The sequence below is a fragment of the Leucopleurus acutus genome (genome assembly GCF_964270905.1).
Source record: "Leucopleurus acutus genome assembly, chromosome: 6".
Lineage (NCBI taxonomy): Eukaryota > Metazoa > Chordata > Mammalia > Artiodactyla > Delphinidae > Leucopleurus > Leucopleurus acutus.
Genome location: NC_139149.1, coordinates 118578281 through 118598094, shown reverse-complemented (window position 1 = coordinate 118598094; position 19814 = coordinate 118578281). Strand labels below are relative to the sequence as shown.

The 19814-nt window shown below is 48.0% G+C and overlaps 1 protein-coding gene across 1 annotated transcript in view; it reads right to left on the bottom strand.

Annotated features, from left to right (window-relative positions):
- Positions 1-19814, bottom strand: part of FARP2 (FERM, ARH/RhoGEF and pleckstrin domain protein 2) — a 93124-nt gene that overhangs the window by 38714 nt on the left and 34596 nt on the right. Inside the window, exons 3-8 of the mRNA XM_082841885.1 lie at positions 14372-14476; positions 13488-13530; positions 12052-12130; positions 9887-9984; positions 8144-8258; positions 2511-2658 (exon numbers count right to left, since the gene is read on the bottom strand). Of these exons, the coding sequence (XP_082698011.1) occupies positions 2511-2658; positions 8144-8258; positions 9887-9984; positions 12052-12130; positions 13488-13530; positions 14372-14476 (588 nt within the window). The remainder of the gene's footprint in view (positions 1-2510; positions 2659-8143; positions 8259-9886; positions 9985-12051; positions 12131-13487; positions 13531-14371; positions 14477-19814) is intronic.

The window sequence follows — 19814 nt, the reverse complement described above, 5'->3', positions numbered from 1 at the left end:
GAATAAAAAAATCACAAGAGAAACGTTTACACTCGTGCTAAAGCTGTGTTCCTGTTCCCCATGAACGCGATGTGGGTAAAGCGATTTTTCTGTTTGCCAATCTGATAGATGAAAAGCAGTAACCTCTCTGAGGAAGCGTGCTTTCCATTTCTTCCACCCCCAGCACAGTTTCTGTTTCTTCTGAGTCTCTTCTTCGCACAAATTTGGGACCTGTCCCTCAAATACCATCTTCCCTTGAAGAAAGGCTTTCCTCAAATTTCTGGCGACCCTTGGTCACTGTCTCTATTTAACAGCAAGGCTCTGGGTGTGCCTGAGTTAGTGACCATCCTGGTAAACACTGGCCAGGGAGCATCACGAGGGGACGCTAGTCTAAGGGACATCTGACAAGGGACAGAACATCTGTGTCTTAAAGCGCCTCTCCATGGACCACTTATTAGTTAAAAGAGGAAAACCAGTAACTATGCAGTAGAAGAACCAGAAAACACAGCGATCAAGGTTCGCATCGCCAGGGAGGCCAGGTGGCATCTCAGGTGTGACCCCCGAGGGGGACACATGTCACCTGGGCAGTGGTCCAGCTGGGAACACGTCACCTGAATCTAATCACAGGAAAACAGCCGACAAACACAGAAGAGGAACTTTCTATTACAAAGGGGCTGTGTTCTTCAACACTGTCTTCGTAAAAGAAAAAAGAATGTTCCAGATTAAAGGCGACTGCAGCGTGACGGCCTGGTTCTAGATGGGATCCTGTCCTGCAGGGAGACCACTGGCCAGCTGACAGGACTGAGGACGGACCCGTGTGCCAGGTGTTAAGAGCCTGCGGCCTCAGTGGTGACTGACTGTGGTCACGACAGAGCATATACTCTGCTCTTGGGAAACACACACTGAAGTTCTCGGGGTAAAGGCCCCGACGTGTGCAGCTTACTCCCCAAGGCTTCAGAAAAAACTGTGTGCGTCTGGGCGTGTGTCTGTGCAGCAGGGATGAGAACACATGTCAGCGGGAGGTGCAAATGGTGACAGCTGAACCTGGGGGACAGGTGCATGGGGTCTCTGTGTGCTATCCTCATTCTCACAGCTTTTTGGGACGTTTGAATTGAAAGTGTTTCCAGATGGAAGTCTTTACAAGAGGAGGCTCTGAAGTGCTGGCTGGCAGCTCCCAGGGCTGCAGCAGGGCCCCCGATGTCAGAACCCGCTCGTGAGGCACCTCGTCCTGGAGGGGCAGGTCGTGCTGTAGCTGCCGGCCCCGCCCCATCCGGCCTCCCCGCCCCCCTGGGGATCCCAGGCTCCTCGCTGGGCCGTCAGGGCCTGCTTCCCTACTCCCCACACTCTGGCGATAGTCCTTGTTTTCTGTGGTTTCCTTTTCCATTCTTTGTTCTTACTGATGTAAGGTTAAAAAAAAATTCCTTAACGGTCATGCCGGTGGGGATTTTGAGGGAGTGGAAATGAATTCAATCTGCCGCCTTTCATTTCAAGTCTCTAACCGCATGCTTTTGCAGTTTCTTCTGGTCATAAATTATTTGTCCTTTTCTGGAGAAATGACAACAGCTTGATCCTGAGGGACGTGATTTCCCCTCTGTGCCAGGTAGGAACCGCCATCAAAGGGAGCGGGTGTGGGAGGCCCTGGACACCACTCAAAGGGCCTGGATTTCAGGTGGAATGTAACAGAACTGACATTCTAAACGCAAAATTAAATTCTTTTCCTACGGGAAATTGAAATTTGCTGGCTAAGTTGAGAAAGAGAAAGGAAAAGCAGAAGAAACAAAGTGTCCTTGATCAGGGAGGCCTGGGTCAGACCAGCCGTTTCAGGCGCCGGCAGCGAAGACGGGCCACAGAGAGAAGAGCCGCAAAGCCAGCCGGGCGCCAAGAGCGCCACCGCCAACCCTGGGCACCACGTTCCACCGGAGGCGCCTGACTCCACGGGCCGGGAGCAGGCAGCTCCTGGAGGGGAGGCGGGAGCACCTGGCGAGGCGCGGGCTCCGGAGCTGCAGGCCGGCGCCCTGGCAGCCGTTTCCAGGCGCGTCACACCCCACGGCCCGGCACAAGGACATTCACCACAAACACGACTCAGTGGCCCTTTATGTAACGCTCACCCATCCGAACGCCACTACCGCACACATCCCCAGGAACCCTAGCACTGCCCTCGGAGGGTCCCCAGGCTGTTCTGTCTTGTGCTTTGAACGGTGACTGGGACCCGTGGCGGAGACCCCACAGGGCAGCAGCCTCCCCGCGGGGGTGGACGCCGCCCTACAGGGCAGCCAGAGCCGGGCTTGAGGTTCCACGGGGGCGACCTTCTGTCAACGTTAGAAGGACAGTGGGACATGACTGTGCGCCCTGCGGGCCATGGGCCCCGTGACAGTGAGTCCAAGACAAGAAGACAACTTCTCTAACGGGTGAGAGGTTGGATCGGAGGGCCCGCAAAGCTCTTCCTCCAAGTCTAAGACGGATTCAGCAACAAAGACTTCCCAGCAAACGTAAAACAACCCCAAGAAGCCACAGCACAGCCGCCCTCCTACCTGGAAGACGAGGACGCCCATGTGGGAAACGGCCAGGTTGATCTTGGCCCCCTCCCTGTCAGAGGCCGTGTGAAACCTGATGCCGTACATTTCCAGCTTCCGGGCAATTTCCAGCACCTGGAAATCCGACTCGGCAGGCGTCTGGCCCCTGTAATAAAAGACAGCATGATCACAGCACTCCTGAAAGAGCCGAAACACAGGACAGAAGCGACCAGGAAAACAGGCCACAGAAACAAACCAACAAAGGAGGCTCTGTTCTTCAGAGGGTCGGTCACCCACTGTATGTTTATGTACACACATCAAACAGAACACCGCACACGGGCCACGGAAACGTCCGCTTGCTTCTATTCTGTAATCCATTTCCTAGTGGGTCAAATGTTTTCTTTGCACTCATTATATGTTCAGCCTTATAATTTTATCTTAATACAAAGTAATGTGCAAACATTACGTGCAGAGACAAATAGTAAATAAAGGAAATACCACAGATAACTCTAGTATCTCATTAAACCCATTTCAAAACTTTAAAAAACTATTTTCAAAAAGTACAATTCTAACCATTAGAATACACTTTTATAAAAATGAAATTATCGGGCTTCCCTGGTGGCGCAGTGGTTGAGAGTCCGCCTGCCGATGCAGGGGACACGGGTTCGTGCCCTGGTCCGGGAAGATCCCACATGCCACAGAGCGGCTGGGCCCGTGAGCCATGGTCACTGAGCCTGTGCGTCCGGAGCCTGTGCTCCGCAAGGGGAGAGGCCACAACAGTGAGAGGCCCATGTACCGCAAAAAAAATAAAAATAAAAAACTAAAATTTATATAAAAATATGTTGCTAAAAAAGTGACTACTTACTCAGTTACAGCTAAATATTCTCATAAACATTAAGAATATTACATATTGGGGCTTCCCTGGTGGCGCAGTGGTTGAGAGTCCGCCTGCTGATGCAGCGGACACGGGTTCGTGCCCCGGTCCGGGAGGATCCCACATGCCGTGGAGCGGCTGGGCCCATGAGCCATGGCCGTTGAGCCTGCGCGTCCGGAGCCTGTGCTCCACGACAGGAGAGGCCACAACAGTGAGAGGCCCGTGTACCGCAAAAAAAAAAAAGAAATTATCAAAATGAATAAAAATATAATCACCACAACAATTGGTTTTATTGACGCCTCGCACGCGGCCCGCATGGCGCCGAGCAGCTCCAAGGCGTGACGCTCAGGTAAGTCCCAAACACTCCATGTGGGATGTTCCATTAACAACTCTTTTTCTTCTTACTTCTGAATGCCTGAGTTTCTGGATCTTTAAGGAATAACACAACTGTTTGCGTTATGCCATTCTTGTGATTTCCATTCTTTGACTAAAATGTCTGTTCTCTGAAGCTGATACAGACATCTATTAACTTGCATTTGAATAAATCATCTTCAACTAGATGATTCCATTGTATATCCACCACATCTTATTTACCCATTCATCTATTGATGGGCACTGCTTCTGCATCTAGGCTATTGTAAATTATGCTGCTATGAACACTGGGGTGCATATATCTTTTCGAGTTAGTGTTTCTCTTTTCTTTGGGTAAATACCCAGGAGTGGAATTGCTGGATCATATGGTAGCTCTATTTTTAATTTTTATTTATTTAATTTTTTTAAAAAATTGGAGTAGAGCTGATTTACAATGTTGTGTTAGTTTCAGGTGTACAGCAAAGTGAATCTAATATATCTATTCTTTTTTTCGATTCTTTTCCCATATAGGCCATTAGAGAGTATGGAGTCTATTTTTAATTTTGGGGGGAAGCTCCATACTATTTTCCATAGTGGCTGCAGCAATTTTCATTCCCACCAACAGTGCACAAGGGTTCCTTTTCTCCACATCCTCGCCAACACTTATTTCTTGTCTTTTTTAAAAAAATATTTATTTATTATTTATTTATTTTGGCTGCTCTGGGTCTTCGTTGTGGCAACGCAGGATCTTTGCTGAGGCATGTGGGCTCTTAGTTGTGGCATGTGGATCTAGTTCCCCGACCAGGGATTGAACCTGGGCCCCCTGCATTGGGAGCACGGACCTCTGGACCACTAGGGAAGTCCTCTCTTGTCTTTTTTTTCTATCGAAGTACAGCTGATGTACAATGTTATATAAGCTATAGGTGTGCAATATAATGATTCACAATTTTTAAAGGTTATATACTCCATTTATAGTTATTATAAAATATTGGCTATATTTCCTATGTGTATAGTACATCCTTGTAGCTTATTTTTTTTTTTTTTTTTTTTTTTTTGCGGTACGCGGGCCTCTCACCGCCGTGGCCTCTCCCGCTGCGGAGCACAGGCTCCGGACGCGCAGGCTCAGTGGCCATGGCTCACAGGCCCAGCCGCTCCGCGGCACTTATCTATTTTATACTTAGTAGTCTGTACCTCTTAATCCCCTACCCCTATCTCACCCCTCCCCACTTCCCTCTCCCCATGAGTAACCAGTAGTTTGTTCTCTACATCTGAGTTTGTTTCTTTTTTGTTATATTTACTAGTTTGCTGTGTTTTTAGATTCCACACATAAGTGAAATCGTACAGTATTTCTCATTCTCTGACTTATTTCACTTAGCACGATGCCCTCCAGGTCCATAGAGGCTGCTGCAAGTGGCAAAGTTTCTGCCTTTTTTACGGCTGAGTAGTGTTCCACTGCACAATACATACCACGTCTTCTTTACCCATTCGTCTGCTGACTCATTGCTTGTCTTTTTGATGACAGCCATTCTGACAGGTGTGCGGTGGTGTCTCATGGTGGTTTTGATGTGCACTCCCCTGATGATTAGTGAGGGTGAGCGTATTTTCATGTGTCTGTTGGCCATCTGTCTGTCTTCTTTAGAAACATGTCTCTTCAGGTCCTCTGCCCAGCTTTTAATCAAGTTGTTTGACTTTTTCATGTTGAGCTGTATGAGTTCTTTGTATATTTTTGCAGACATATAATTTGCAAATATCTTCTATTCAGTAGGTGGCCATTTGTCTTGTTGATCGTTTCCTTTGCTGTGCAGAAGTTTTTGGTTTTATTAGGTCCCATTTGTTTATTTTTGCTTTTGTTTCCCTTGCCTAAGGAGACAGATCCAAACAAAAACATAGTTGACCCTGAACAACTCCGGGGTTAGGGGCACCGAGCCTCTGCACGTAAGTTACAGCCAGCCCTCTGTATCCGAGGTTCCACACCTGAGAATTCAACCCGCTAAGACCACGTAGTATGTAGCATCTACTACAGAAAACGGTCCGTGTATGAGGGGACTCACCCAGTTCACGCATATGTTGTTCAACGGTCAACTGTACTGCTAAGACCCACGTCAAAAAATATACTGCCTGTTCTCTTCTAGGAGTTTTATGGTTTCAGGCGTTACATGTAAGTCATCTTTTAAAAACATTTATTTATTATATTAGTTATTTGGTTGCACTGGGTCTTAGTTGCGGCAGCCAGGCCCCTTAGTTGCGGCTCGTGAACTCTTAGTGGTGTGGGATCTAGTTCCCTGACCAGGGATGGAACCTGGGCCCCCTGCATTGGGAGCGTGGAGTCTCACCCACTGTGCCACAAGGGAAGTCCCCTTACATGTAAGTTTTTAATCCATTTTGAGTTTATTTTTTGTATATGGTGTGAAAAAGGGGTCCAGTTTGATTCTTTCGTGTGTGGCTGTCCAGTTTCCCAATGCTGTTTATTCAAGAGGCTGTCTTCTCCCCATTGTCTAGTCTTGTCTCTTTTCGCGCACCCACAAGCGTGTGGGCTCATCTCTGGGCTCTGTCCTGTTCCACTGATCTGTGTGTCTGCTTTTATGCCACTTCCTTCCCGCTCTGATGGCTGTAGCTGTGTAGTTGTTTGAAATCAGGGAGTGATTCCTCCAGCTTTGTTCTTCTTTCTCAAGATTATTTTGGCTATTTGGGGTCTTTTGTGTTTCCATACAAACTTTAGAGATATCTGCAGCACTTACAAACACATGCACGTGTGCATACGAACACACGACGTGCAGGCGCGGAGGCACCTCTCAGGTCTGGTGCTTTACTCCCCTCAAGGCGGGTTCTCAGTGTGACTGAGCATAGACTGGTCACCGTCCCACCGGCCTCCCCATGCATGGGGGGGGTCACGTCATGAACCCCCACCCACCGGGCCTGGCAGTGAGCCTCTCCCACGGGGCTGTGGTCCCCATCCTGAAGCACTCTTCCCTGGGGTCCACGGCCCCAGGCTGTCTTCCTTCCTCTGGCTGCTCGTGGCCCTGTCCTGGGGGCCTCCTTCTCACGGCCTGTGGGGCCTCTCCCCACCCCCATCCTCCAGGGGGCGTCCTGGCCCCGCCTCGCCTCACCCCTTCCCCCGCCCGCCTCACCCCTGGCCCCGCCCCACCTGCCTCACCCTGCACAGTGCGCTTTGGCTCCACCCCTACCCCGTCGCTGCTGCCCAGGTGGGACCCTTCACACCGCGGCCACCCCACCCTCCACGGGCGCCGGCTCCGGCCCTGTGTGTCCTGGAAGGAAGGGGACCCTGCCCCCAACGCTAGGAGCAAATCCCACACAGGTGACCGTCCCCTTTGGGGCAGACCGGGGACTCACTCAGGCTGGCACGGGGAGGGGGCCCTCTGCTAGGCTGGTCCTCGGGGTCTGGGTGTGACACGGGGTGCGGCGCATTCCCTCGCCACCAGCGAGAACCAAGGCAGCCTCGAAAGAGGCCACGCCGAGGGGCTCTAGGAAGCGGGGCCAGAGCCCTAAGGGCCAGGTGCGCGCTGAGGCCGCGTCTGGGAAAGGGTGGCCCCGTGTGCACAGCTCGGACGCCCAGCGGTGACCCAAACCACCACACCCAAGACAGAGCTCAGGCCTTGGCTCCGTGACGAAGGGGGGCCCAGAGCCCAGGGCACGCGTGGCACCGCGGGGTCACGTGCAGCATCCCGCCAGCAGCTGGGGCTATTACTGGCTCCTAGAACCTTGGGGGCCGTGCCCCCCACCCCCAGGCTGCTGCCTCTGCCGGCACCCTCACGGTCCTCCTGCACCCCATCCTCCCCGCAGAGTGGGCTCTGCCTGGCACTGCAGCCCACATGCCACAAGTGACACATCTGTACAGACAGTGCCACCCCGAGCCAGGCACACAAAGGTCCGCTGGTGGCTCTGAGCGGTGAAGGCATGGAAAAGCGCACGGCCCCACAGGGAAGGGCATCCTCGAGGGTTGGAGCCTGGGTCTGCGTTGCCCAACGCCCGCCCTGCACGCGACGTCAGCGCGCTCACCTCTCAGCAGGCTCCCCCACGAGGGGGGCCCAGTCCTCCAGGACCCCTCCCCATCGAGCTCTCCCTTTGGTGAACTCAAGCTCACAACCCCCGGGCCCGGGGCCGCCAGCCCTTCTCACGTCCTCCCCATCTCTCTTCCCCTCTTCCTCCGGGTCGCCCTCACCTCGTCCCAGCGTCAAGCCTTAGGGAAGCCAGGCAGCAGGGCTGCAGCAGGAACCATCCCGCCCCCCACCCGACACCTGAAGACTGGGCGCGGCCAGTGCGGGACCCCGTCCACTGCCCCCCACTTACGGAGGGACGCCAGCACTGCCCGGGGCCCGGGCACCCTCCCAGCCTGTCCCGAAGCGGCCTGTGGACGGAGTCCCGCCCGGCCAGCCGACTGCCCCGACGTCCGGCGGCGCCGACTCACGCGTGCCCCCGATGGAGCTCCAGGATCCGCTCCAGGGCCCGCTCCTGGCCCGGCAGGTACTCGTGGGCCCGCAGGTGCTCCCGGACCAGCGCCTCTTCGTAATCTCCTATTTCCGCTAAGACGAGAAAGTAACAGGCAGTCTTTCTCATGTTTACATGAAGAAAAATACAAGCGTCTGTGCGTGCAAGTGCGTAAATTAAAAGCAGAAGAAAATTATCCTAAATCTGTAGCAAAAAAATATATCCCTTAAATAAACAAAATGTTGTATTTTATTTTTCCACATATTTTATGCCGTTCAAGGCAAACATAAAGGCAGGCGAAGAGAATTCTTTCTGAGTCTTGAAGAGGAAAGACGCTGGTGAGCGGCTCCAGGGAGGGAAACTCTGAGCTTTATACCCTGTTTGCTATGTTTTAAACGTTTTCTCTGTAAGTTGTCTCAAGACTACTGTGACCAGGATAAGGTCCTTTATTTTGTTTCAAGATAATGTATTTTAAATTGTTTCTTCCTTCAGGCCCTCTCAAATTCTTGAGGAACAGTGAATGTTTCTTTCTAATTTCATGTATTTTAAGGCCACACATATTTTCAAAATAGTAGTTAAAGCCCAATAATTTTAAGCAACATACTTTGTTCTGAGACAGTCTCAAATCACAGAAAAGCCGCACGCACAGGATCACAGCTTGGGGTGTGTTTTCTACAAAACGGGACATTCTCATGCATAACCCCGGCAGCACCACCCAGGTAAGGACAAGGCCACCATCTGCTGCTGCTCCATCCGAGCCTCAGACCCGTTCACGTTTCAGCAGCCGCCTAACTTTAAGGCAAAAGACCCGGTCAGAATCCTACACGGCATCTGGCTGTCGTGACTCTCTACCACCCTTCAATCTGAGCAGCACACTTCCAAGGTGGAACTTCCAGGCGGACGAGTTATTCTAAGATAACTCAGCTCGCACAGAGCCCTCAGCAAGAGGCACTACCGAAGGCCGTCCGCACTGCAAAGCCACCTGCTGCCTGAGAGGACCTCAGGACAAATCACAGATAACTAAGCCACTTCGACACCTGTGCTTATGGGTGTGAACGGGTCCCACTGTGCAGGACGGCAAACCTCTGGTAAAATCTGCTATTTGGAGAAGGTGAGTCAGGGGAAGGACCAAGTAAACTGCACACTAACCCATTAACTTAGAAGTTCCTAAAATCCTGGAACCTCTCTATATCTTACTTCCTGAGTTCAAATTTCAGTATTCGTTCTATGCCAGGAAGATGTGGTCCAGCCTCTAGTCCAGAAGCCAGGCGGGGATCTCCTTCTGTCTGTCCTGCGGTGGGGGGCGGGGGGGGCGCTGGAGAGCCCGGGCGAAGCGCGCACCTGCTCTCCAGACCCTCCTCTCTTATGCTTCTCCCAGGTCATGCCTGAAGTCACCATGGCGCTCAAACCACCTCCCGCTCTGAGATACTGAAGGGCTTCCTTTGTCCTTCGGGGACTGACACCTGACTTGTCACAGGGGCTGTGACGCTCTCCCCAGAGTCGGGGTGCTGCCTGGCCCCCCCACTGGAGGTCTGAGGGCCACGTGAGACCGCGGGGAGGACGCATGGCCTGTCTCCCCTCCCAGGTGGGAAGTTAACCCTCAGCCCTTCAGAAAAACCTGCAAACTGAACCGCCCGTCCTTTGCTGGTGCCCAGCCTGGGGCAGGTGAGTCAGCCACAGGCGCAGCCATCCCGTGTGAGCGCGGGGCCAGCAGGACACTCACCCTGCAGGAGGTGGGACGCCAGGAGGGCAGCCGTGGTGTCCGTGCAGGTCAGACGCTCCTCCAGAAGGTCTCTCTTAAGTTGCAGGGCAAACAAGTATCTAGGAGGGAGTTCCAAGCACAGAGATCAGCTCCAAAGCTTCTGAACACACTTCCCACGTCTGTCTCAGGAGGACACACAGCCCCAGGTCACACCAGAGCAGACGGTGAGCAAGGGCAGTCACAGGAGCTTAGCGTGTCCACACGGCGGGCGGTCCACACGGCGGGCGGTCCACACGCCGGGCACACCATAGCCCAGGGCGCCAGATCACCTGGAGCCACACCTTCAAGGGGGAAGCTCACAAATTCGTGCCACTTCTGTGAACACGCACAAAACTGCACTCGCGCTTTGTGTGAAGCAGCAGAAATAGCCAATGAGGGCGAAGCTTCAAGTGTGGCTATGGAGCTGTAAGGCAGATGGATAATGTTCGGTCTTGGCTAGAATCTGAGAAAAGGTAGTCTTGAATTAACTGGTGAGAATGTAACAGACAGGGTGACCGAAACTATTTATATATTCATTTATTCCATGAGCAAATAATCCCCAAGCACATATATGCTCCAGGTGCTGTTCTGGGAGCTGGAAATGCCATGGGGCGCAGGGCAGACGCCCGCCCTTGTTGGGGGTCCACTCCAGCGTGAGCCGTCAGCGCTTACTGTGCTCTCTTAAACTTGGAATGTACACACCCTTGGCCTTAAGCAATCCCACCCCTATGAACTTTTCTACAGAAACACTTCCAGAGTTCACAAAGATATGTGGACAAGCATGTTTATTTGCAGCATTACAGCAGAGAAAAACTAGAAACAATCTAAATTTGCACTAACATGAGACTGGCTAAATAAATTAGGTTACAGCCATACATACTAATACGGAAAGACATCCATGGCATGCCATGGATATGTGGGGGAAAAAGAAACTCAACCTGCAGTTCTCTGTGTAGAGTTTGATACTGTTTTGTAAAATAATGACTTTAAAGCCCCACGTCTACTGGCATACCGCTGTGAATTCATCTGGAAGACTCACGTCCAAGCGTTAACACTTCTGGGAAGGGTGCGTGGGCAGGGAGTGAAGAGGAACGCTGACGTTTTACTCTACGTAACTTTAAAGCTTTTCTTCTTTTACCACAAACATGCAGTTTTTTAATAAATAAAAAGATGACCTTTTGCATAAACCCGGCTTGGACCCAGGACACGGAATTAGGTTAACACTTCCTGTTACTCACCAATGTCTAGGAATAAAAAGTGATTCTCTCAAAAGGGACTTCCTGGTAAATGTGAGGTGTTTAATACACTATTAAGACAAGCTCTGTGCTCACTCGTAAGGCGCTTTCTGCCGTCCTGGGGTTCAGCTCCTAACCCGTAAAGATGAGAGACTAGAGCCTTGCGGTCTCTACGTGTCCTCGCAGCTGAGTCTATGACTTTGTGATTCAGAAGCGGTTGGCAAAGACCTTCTAAGCAGAGGTTCTAAGACTCTGAGGACCCAGGTATGGATCCACATTTGGTCAGGAAGCTACTCTGTTACTACTGCATCATCATCATAGCTCTCTCTTATCTAACTTCTGACTCCGGGTTTTGAGTTGATTTTTAGGTTTTTGCTTTATTCCTCATGATAAAATCAGTACATAAAATACAAGGAAAAAAACCGCTTCCATAATCTTATTGCCCAGATGAAACAACTGCAAACATTTTCTTTCAAAGAATCAATCGTGAATTGAAAAGCGTAGCAGAAAAGAAATCACCTAAAGTATTTCTGCTCCATATATTCATGAGGACACTCCCAAGTAAGTGTATTTTGTTGGTTAAAAAAGTAAAGGAATGGGCGAAATTCCTACCAACTTCATGCACAGGCACAGATCTATGGAGAATATCTGTTCAGCAGTGCCCTCAAACACCATTTTTAATTCTCAAATTTGTGCCATAACCATTCTTCCAAACCCTGTTTGCATTTGTGTCTGTGCAAGAGTGAAAATGCAAAACTATGACACCTTGATTACAGCTTTGACACAGACACTAGGCTCGTTCTTTGAATAAACAACCCTGACCAGGTGCTTAGGTAAAGCACAGGTGCTGTCGGGGACACAGGTGAAGGAGGACCCTGCCCACGGCAGCTCTGGGTCAGTCAAGCTCTTTACCGTGTATATTCTTCTTGCAACTGACCCGGATCAGGTGGGAAAAATTTCACTGCTAGGCGAAGCACTGTATTCTTTGGCCCTATAAAAAGAAAAATTTTAAAGTCCACAAATAAGGTCACACTCTGTATTTGCTATCTTTCTGCATATTCTGGTGTGACTGAGCTAGTGCTTTCAAATGGACTGTTAGAGCAAATCTTTTCAAGTAAGAGGATGTTAAGAAATTTCCTCTGCGTGAAATTGTTAGTCCTAAGTACCAGTCACATAGAGCAAAGAAAAAATTGAAAACTTTTGCTTTAAGTAGAGATGACTAAAACAACCCTAAAAACAAGCAGGAAACTGCACATTAAAATCTTAAAATGTATTCTTCTTTATATTTTAGGAGTAAAAAAGTGATTAAAAAAATAAAGGTGTTTATACTATTAGTCATAGTAATAATTTTAAAAGCCTGGGAGTTCCCTGGTGGCCTAGTAGTTAGGACTCCAGGCTTTCACTGCCAGGGTCTGGGTATGATCCCTGGTTGGGGAAATGAAATCTTGTAAGCCATGCGGCAAGGCCAAAAAAAATTAATAATAAGGGCTTCCCTGGTGGCGCAGTGGTTGAGAGTCCGCCTGCCGATGCAGGGGACACGGGTTCGCGCCCTGGTCCGGGAAGATCCCACATGCCGCGGAGCGGCTGCCCCTGTGAGCCATGGCCGCTGAGCCTGTGCGTCCGGAGCCTGTTGCTCCGCAACGGGAGAGGCCACAACAGTGAGAGGCCCGCATACCGCAAAAAAAAAAAAAAAAAAAAAAAAAAATTAATAAAAAGGCCATTATTTTTGAAATCCTTATATACTTTAGTGAAAGAAAAATGTTATCATTCACTATACTGAACTAGAACAACCTGATTACTGTAAAGAAAAAGTGTAGGATATTAGCTTATCTGAGTATTTTAGCTTTATTGAAATTTTATAATAACACAGCCACATGATTTCCACCACAAGAGGAACTGTTTTGCTAAACTGCTATGGCAACCGAAATGGCCTTTGCTTATCAGTGAACAAAAGTCCCTTCCATACAACCTCTTCTCCGCAATTTAGTCCTAGAAAACTTACAGGTGAATTCAGGACTAGAGATTTCACCCCGTATGTCTTTTCATAACTTAGAAACTGCACACTTATTTTTGGCCAAAAATGAAGGCAATATCGAGCAGCATATCCTATTTCTTCCAAATTTGAGGCAAGTAACTGAGAACTGAGTTAAATGACGCCCCACCCTCCACGTCTTACAGTTTAAAGCTAAACGGCAAAGTGACCTCCAAGTTCTCCTGCTGCTGGCGTCACCATGCTGCTGCCCAGAGTGGTGACGACCATGATCGTCCGAACGTGCCTTGAATTTGGACAGTCAAGGACAAAGCATCTTAAGTGAGCAGAGCTTTAAAGAGTTAAGAAAAGGACTTACTTCGTACTTGTCTAACGATGGGTTTCATAGGTTCAAGCCAGATCTAAAGAGAATTTAAGAAAAGATATCAAATCCATTAAATTATTTCTCTATTTAACAAGAATGTTACAAAACACAAATGTTTATAATTAAGGGAGATATTTAAGGCAGGAGTATTTTGGCCCTGCTGCTCTTGGACACACATCGAATCCTGATATAACAGAGTACAGCAGGGCACTTTGGGAGGCGTGGAACAGGATGCTGCCAACCACCCCACGTTACAGAGGCTGCTGTCGCCGTGCAGAGGACCAGCACCCAGAGCTCTGTGTGTGCGTGCTGGGGCTGCTATCTGTCAAGATCAAACAAGTATCGGCCACCTGCTGCCTTTGTAAACAGCGAGCTGATGAGAGGGTTACTGTGCGACAGGGGTAGAAAGGGGCTCTACAGTGCTGACATGCTTTTTGAACTAATGGGTTCATTTGGTTTCTTTAAAACAGTTCCACCTGTAAATATTAAAGCTCCACACTTTTATGGTTCACCTATTAAGTAAAATGAGGCATAACCAGTTTAGTAAAGCAGTTTGCTCAAAATCCACTCTTGAAATGATCATCACACACGATATACTCTAGCTGCTTTTATAACTTATGAAGAAAGGATTTCCTTGGCACATGTGCTAGTAGATTGAAAAAAATTAGGGGGGATGCCAATTCAGGCTTAGGTAGAAGGCAAATATATTCCCTACAGCTGTAAATAAAATACTTTAATAGCACAGCTTTGATAATAACAATGTGTCCTCCTTGTTATCATTCCAGGAGGTCCTCAAAGGTCTCTGGCCCGGATGCATCATCACAAGGACCTGCATCCCACCTACAGCTTATCTCCAAAAGCAGATGAGAAGCACATACCCAGCAGGACTGGACGTTTTGAAACTCCAAGCCGAAGTAGTCACATTCTATCAGATTCAGGCGCTTCCACACCTGGGTCAGTAACACCTGGCCATAGCATTTAGGCTGTGGTGAGACAGACGAGAAGAAACACGAGGAGGGTTACACGACTTTAGACAACAAAGATTTACGAACACTGTGGCATAAAGTCCCTTCCCACACGCAAAACTTTATTACATTTAACTTCTTGCTTCGCTTTCCTTTCTGACGAGGCTCACAGACTGTCACAAAGCGAACAGATGAACCTGAGGCTCTGTGCTCAGAACTGATGCATCAATAAAGCTAAAAACTCCTCAACTTTACTTTCTCAGAGCGTGTGGAGTCACATTTCTTTGTAACTTTAAGGTGGTAGGAACCATTTTTAGCCTCAGTAAACATTTTATCCAACAATTCTGATATTTACTAAAACGGTGAGTCTCATAGTTCATGTTTGCATGAGATCCCGTGGATAACTTAGCGTCTGGCAGCCTTTCCCACAGGGAGAAGAGCATGAACTAGGCAACAAACCAGGTGGGGAGCGGGCCCTCCACTCTGCTCACAAAGATAAATTCCAGTGGACTAAAGGCAGAGGAGAATGTTTCCATAATCTCGGGCTGAGTACAGTCTCCTAAGCGGAGCACAAAGGAAAGATTGATAGATCCGGTTAAGTAGAAATGAAACATTTCTGAATAGAAAGACACTGAACAAAGTTACAAACTAGAATCATGCTGAAAAAATTATAACTTACGTCTCATGCTGCTCTTATGAAGCAATACAAATGGCCTTAGGCATACAAAAAGGTACTCAAGGGACTTCCCTGGTGGTCCAGTGGGTAAGACTCCATGCTCCCAATGCAGAGGGCCCCGGGTTTGATTCCTGGTCAGGGAACTAGATCCCGCATGCATGCCGCAAGTAAGAGCACACAGGCCACAATTAAGAGTCCGCATACTGCAACTAAGAGTCTGCAATGCCACAACTAAGACCCAGCACAACCTAAATAAATATTTAAAAAACCAAAACCAAACAAACAAAAAACCCAAAAAGGTACTCAAGCCCTCTAGCAATAAAATATATTAAAACAGTGAGGTGTCACTTTTCACCCATCAAAGAGGTTATGATGATGCCAAGAGTGAGTGGCATGGCCATGGGAAGACAGCCACACACCTGCTGGTATAATGTAAAAACACTTTCCAATCTGAAGTGTATACATGTACCTTTGCCACAGCAACTCCGCTTCTACTTCCTCCTACAGATAGCCCAAAACAACTGCACAGAGCTAAACACCAAGGACAAACTAGCAAAGAACTGGCAAAATGAGTAATGGCGTATCCCTAATTAAAAATTACGCATCCCTGGGCTTCCTTGGTGGCGCAGTGGTTGAGAGTCCGCCTGCCGATGCAGGGGACACGGGTTAGTGTCCCGGTCCGGGAAGATGCCACATGCCGCGGAGCGGCTGGGCCCGTGAGCCATGGCCGCTGAGCCTGCGCGTCCGGAGCCTGTGCTCCGCAACAGGACAGGCCGCAGCAGTGAGAGGCCCGCGTACCGCAAAAAAAAATAATAACAAAAAAAGAAAAAAAAATTACGCATCCCTTAAAAGCAACACAGAAATTCTGTATGGACCATCACAGAATAAAGTCAAGACTACAGTTCAGTCAGGAAGAAAGGTTTCCATTTCTACACAGTATGATTCCCTTTCATGGAACACACCCTCTGTTAACACACAGCAGAAACAGGTCTGGAAGGCTGCGCGCTGTGTCTCTCAGGGACTGAACAGAGTGCGGGATGCAGACAAGGACTTCCACTTTCACCTCAATCATTAACTTGTCTTAGTCATTGACGTCTAAAGTTTTCATCAGTAGACATGTTATTTTCACAATTAAAATATAATACACACAAGTGGGTGGGGAGGGAAACCATTTAACCATTATATATATATATATATATAACCATAATACACACAAGTGGGTGGGGAGGGAAACCATTTAACCATTATATATATATATATATATATAACCATAATACACACAAGTGGGTGGGGAGGGAAACCATTTAACCATTATATATATATATATATATATAACCATAATACACACAAGTGGGTGGGGAGGGAAACCATTTAACCATTATATATATATATATATATATATAACCATAATACACACAAGTGGGTGGGGAGGGAAACCATTTAACCATTATATATATATATATATATAACCATAATACACACAAGTGGGTGGGGAGGGAAACCATTTAACCATTATATATATATATATATATATAACCATAATACACACAAGTGGGTGGGGAGGGAAACCATTTAACCATTATATATATATAAAACCATAATACACACAAGTGGGTGGGGAGGGAAACCATTTAACCATTATATATATATATATATATATATAACCATAATACACACAAGTGGGTGGGGAGGGAAACCATTTAACCATTATATATATATATATAACCATAATACACACAAGTGGGTGGGGAGGGAAACCATTTAACCATTATATATATATATATATATATAACCATAATACACACAAGTGGGTGGGGAGGGAAACCATTTAACCATTATATATATATATATATATAACCATAATACACACAAGTGGGTGGGGAGGGAAACCATTTAACCATTATATATATATATATATATATATATATAACCATAATACACACAAGTGGGTGGGGAGGGAAACCATTTAACCATTATATATATATATATATATAACCATAATACACACAAGTGGGTGGGGAGGGAAACCATTTAACCATTATATATATATATATATATATATAACCATAATACACACAAGTGGGTGGGGAGGGAAACCATTTAACCATTATATATATATATATATATATAACCATAATACACACAAGTGGGTGGGGAGGGAAACCATTTAACCATTATATATATATATATATATATAACCATAATACACACAAGTGGGTGGGGAGGGAAACCATTTAACCATTATATATATATATATATATATATATATATAACCATAATACACACAAGTGGGTGGGGAGGGAAACCATTTAACCATTTTATATATATATATATATATATATATATATAACCATAATACACACAAGTGGGTGGGGAGGGAAACCATTTAACCATTATATATATATATATATAACCATAATACACACAAGTGGGTGGGGAGGGAAACCATTTAACCATTATATATATATATATATATAACCATAATACACACAAGTGGGTGGGGAGGGAAACGTCCACCATTTAACCATTAGATTTTCTCTCCGTGTGCTCAGGAAGTGCTAAGGCTCCTGAAATGAGAATTGTTACTTGAAGGGATAAAAACCCGCCCTTCGTCCTAACAGAAGCTCACAGAGAATCAGAGCAGAAGGAGCACCTCATCAGGACAGGAAGGTGAGCTACAGTGTGACCTCACGCTGAAAGTACAGTTAGGGAACACACACGCAGGTCTCGCTGGGTTCCGTTCCTATGACGTCCCTCAGAGCATCACAGTAGAGCTCCCTGTGACAGAGCAGGTGCTGGGGAGGCCATGCAGTGCCCTGCAGGTCCCGTGTCACCGCAGGGACCACCCACACTGGGGCCCCTACATGGTTAACCGGTCAGAAATCACAGATTCTGCTGCAACCCACCCCTGACCCCATGACTCCTGGGTGTCTGACCCCACAGAAGTCCTCTCTAAGCCACGTCACCCCTCCCCCAGGATGGGCCAGGGCACCCCAGTCCCACCCCCAGCCCCCGCCCAGGGCTGGGTGCACACCTCCCTGTCGGGTCGGCCTAAGGGGGGGGCGTGTCCTCTGAGACCCCGCTAAGGTGCCCTTGACCTCCGCCAGCTCCCCCAACGGTCACATCACGCGGCCCCTGGACAAGGCGCTGGTGGCACTGAGACTGGTTCTCACCCGCCCTGGGCTCCCCACCCCGTCTGCGGTCGGACGGGAGGCGGCACAGCCGTACCCGAGCCACCCACCCCAGTACCCGCCGGCCAGCCCTCCACCTGCAGTGAGCGCGGCCTGAGCTCTGCTCTGGGGCCGTCCCAGTGGGACTACGGGCACCGACCACGGCACGTGTGTGACACGAGGTTGCTCACGACACAATGCTGCCTGGCACCGCCCAACACCCAGGGCAGGGGCTGTATATCGGGGCACAAAGCACATGAGTTACACGTGTATTTGTATGTATATGCACATATGTACACACATTTATGGATACACGAAAACACACACATGTATAATGCACACAAGAATGGACACACATACATACACACATGCATGGATATACATACGGACACACATAAACACATGTGGGGATATGCGTATATAAATGCTCATGTATGATATACACAGACCTGAATGGACAACTATATATATTTAACTTCCTGAATTGGAATAATTTTCTTTTTTTTTTTTTGCAGTACGCGGGCCTCTCACTGTTGTGGCCTCTCACGTTGCGGAGCACGGGCTCCGGATGCGCAGGCTCAGCGGCCATGGCTCACGGGCCCAGCTGCTCCGCGGCACGTGGGATCTTCCTGGACCGGGACACGAACCCGTGTCCCCTGCATCGGCAGGCGGACTCTCAACCACTGCGCCACCAGGGAAGCCCTGGAATAAATTTTACTAAACTTAAAAAGTTTTCCAAGTCAATTACTAGCCTATGTTCAGGTAACAAAAAGAATTTTGTATTCTCCGTGTGTCCTGAAATACATAATCAATTCCCACAAAAACCATCAGAAACAGGTGTCTTCACAAACCATGAAGGCACAGACATCTCCAAAGATATTTAAATTAATCCAAGGTGACACAGATGGCGGGGCGGGGTGGGGGGGAGGGAATCCCTTAAATTTGCTTTATGGAAAAGAACCCCCAAACTCCAAACAAATCCACATATACACACACATCCCCCAAGAGAAAGATTCCTCCTTATGGATGTCAATGGAAACATCCCAAGTAAAGTTTCAGCAAACATAACCTGGCAAAAACAGAAAGAGTGACACATCATAGCCAAGTAAACTTATTCAAGAGAGAGAGGATAATTCAACACACCATTAGGACATCTAACATTAACCTGCAGAAAAATATCCTACGGTTATTCCCAGAATCTGAGACTCTGAGAAGGCATCTGATAAAATTCAATTCTTAATAAAATAGGAAGAGAGGCATGATTCCCTAACATCTAACAAGACGGGGTGGCTGCCCCCAACCGCACATTCCATCACTAACTCTAAATGCCAGCACCAAAACAGGAAGAAACGGGAGGCAAAAAAACTGGAAAAAAGGAAGCAAGGTGTCATTACTTGCAGGTATGATACTTTACTTTGAAAATCCAAGAACATCAACTAGAAAACTATTATAAAAAAGATGAAATTCAGTTAGGTGATGGGGGAAAATTATTATACGGATATCACCAGGC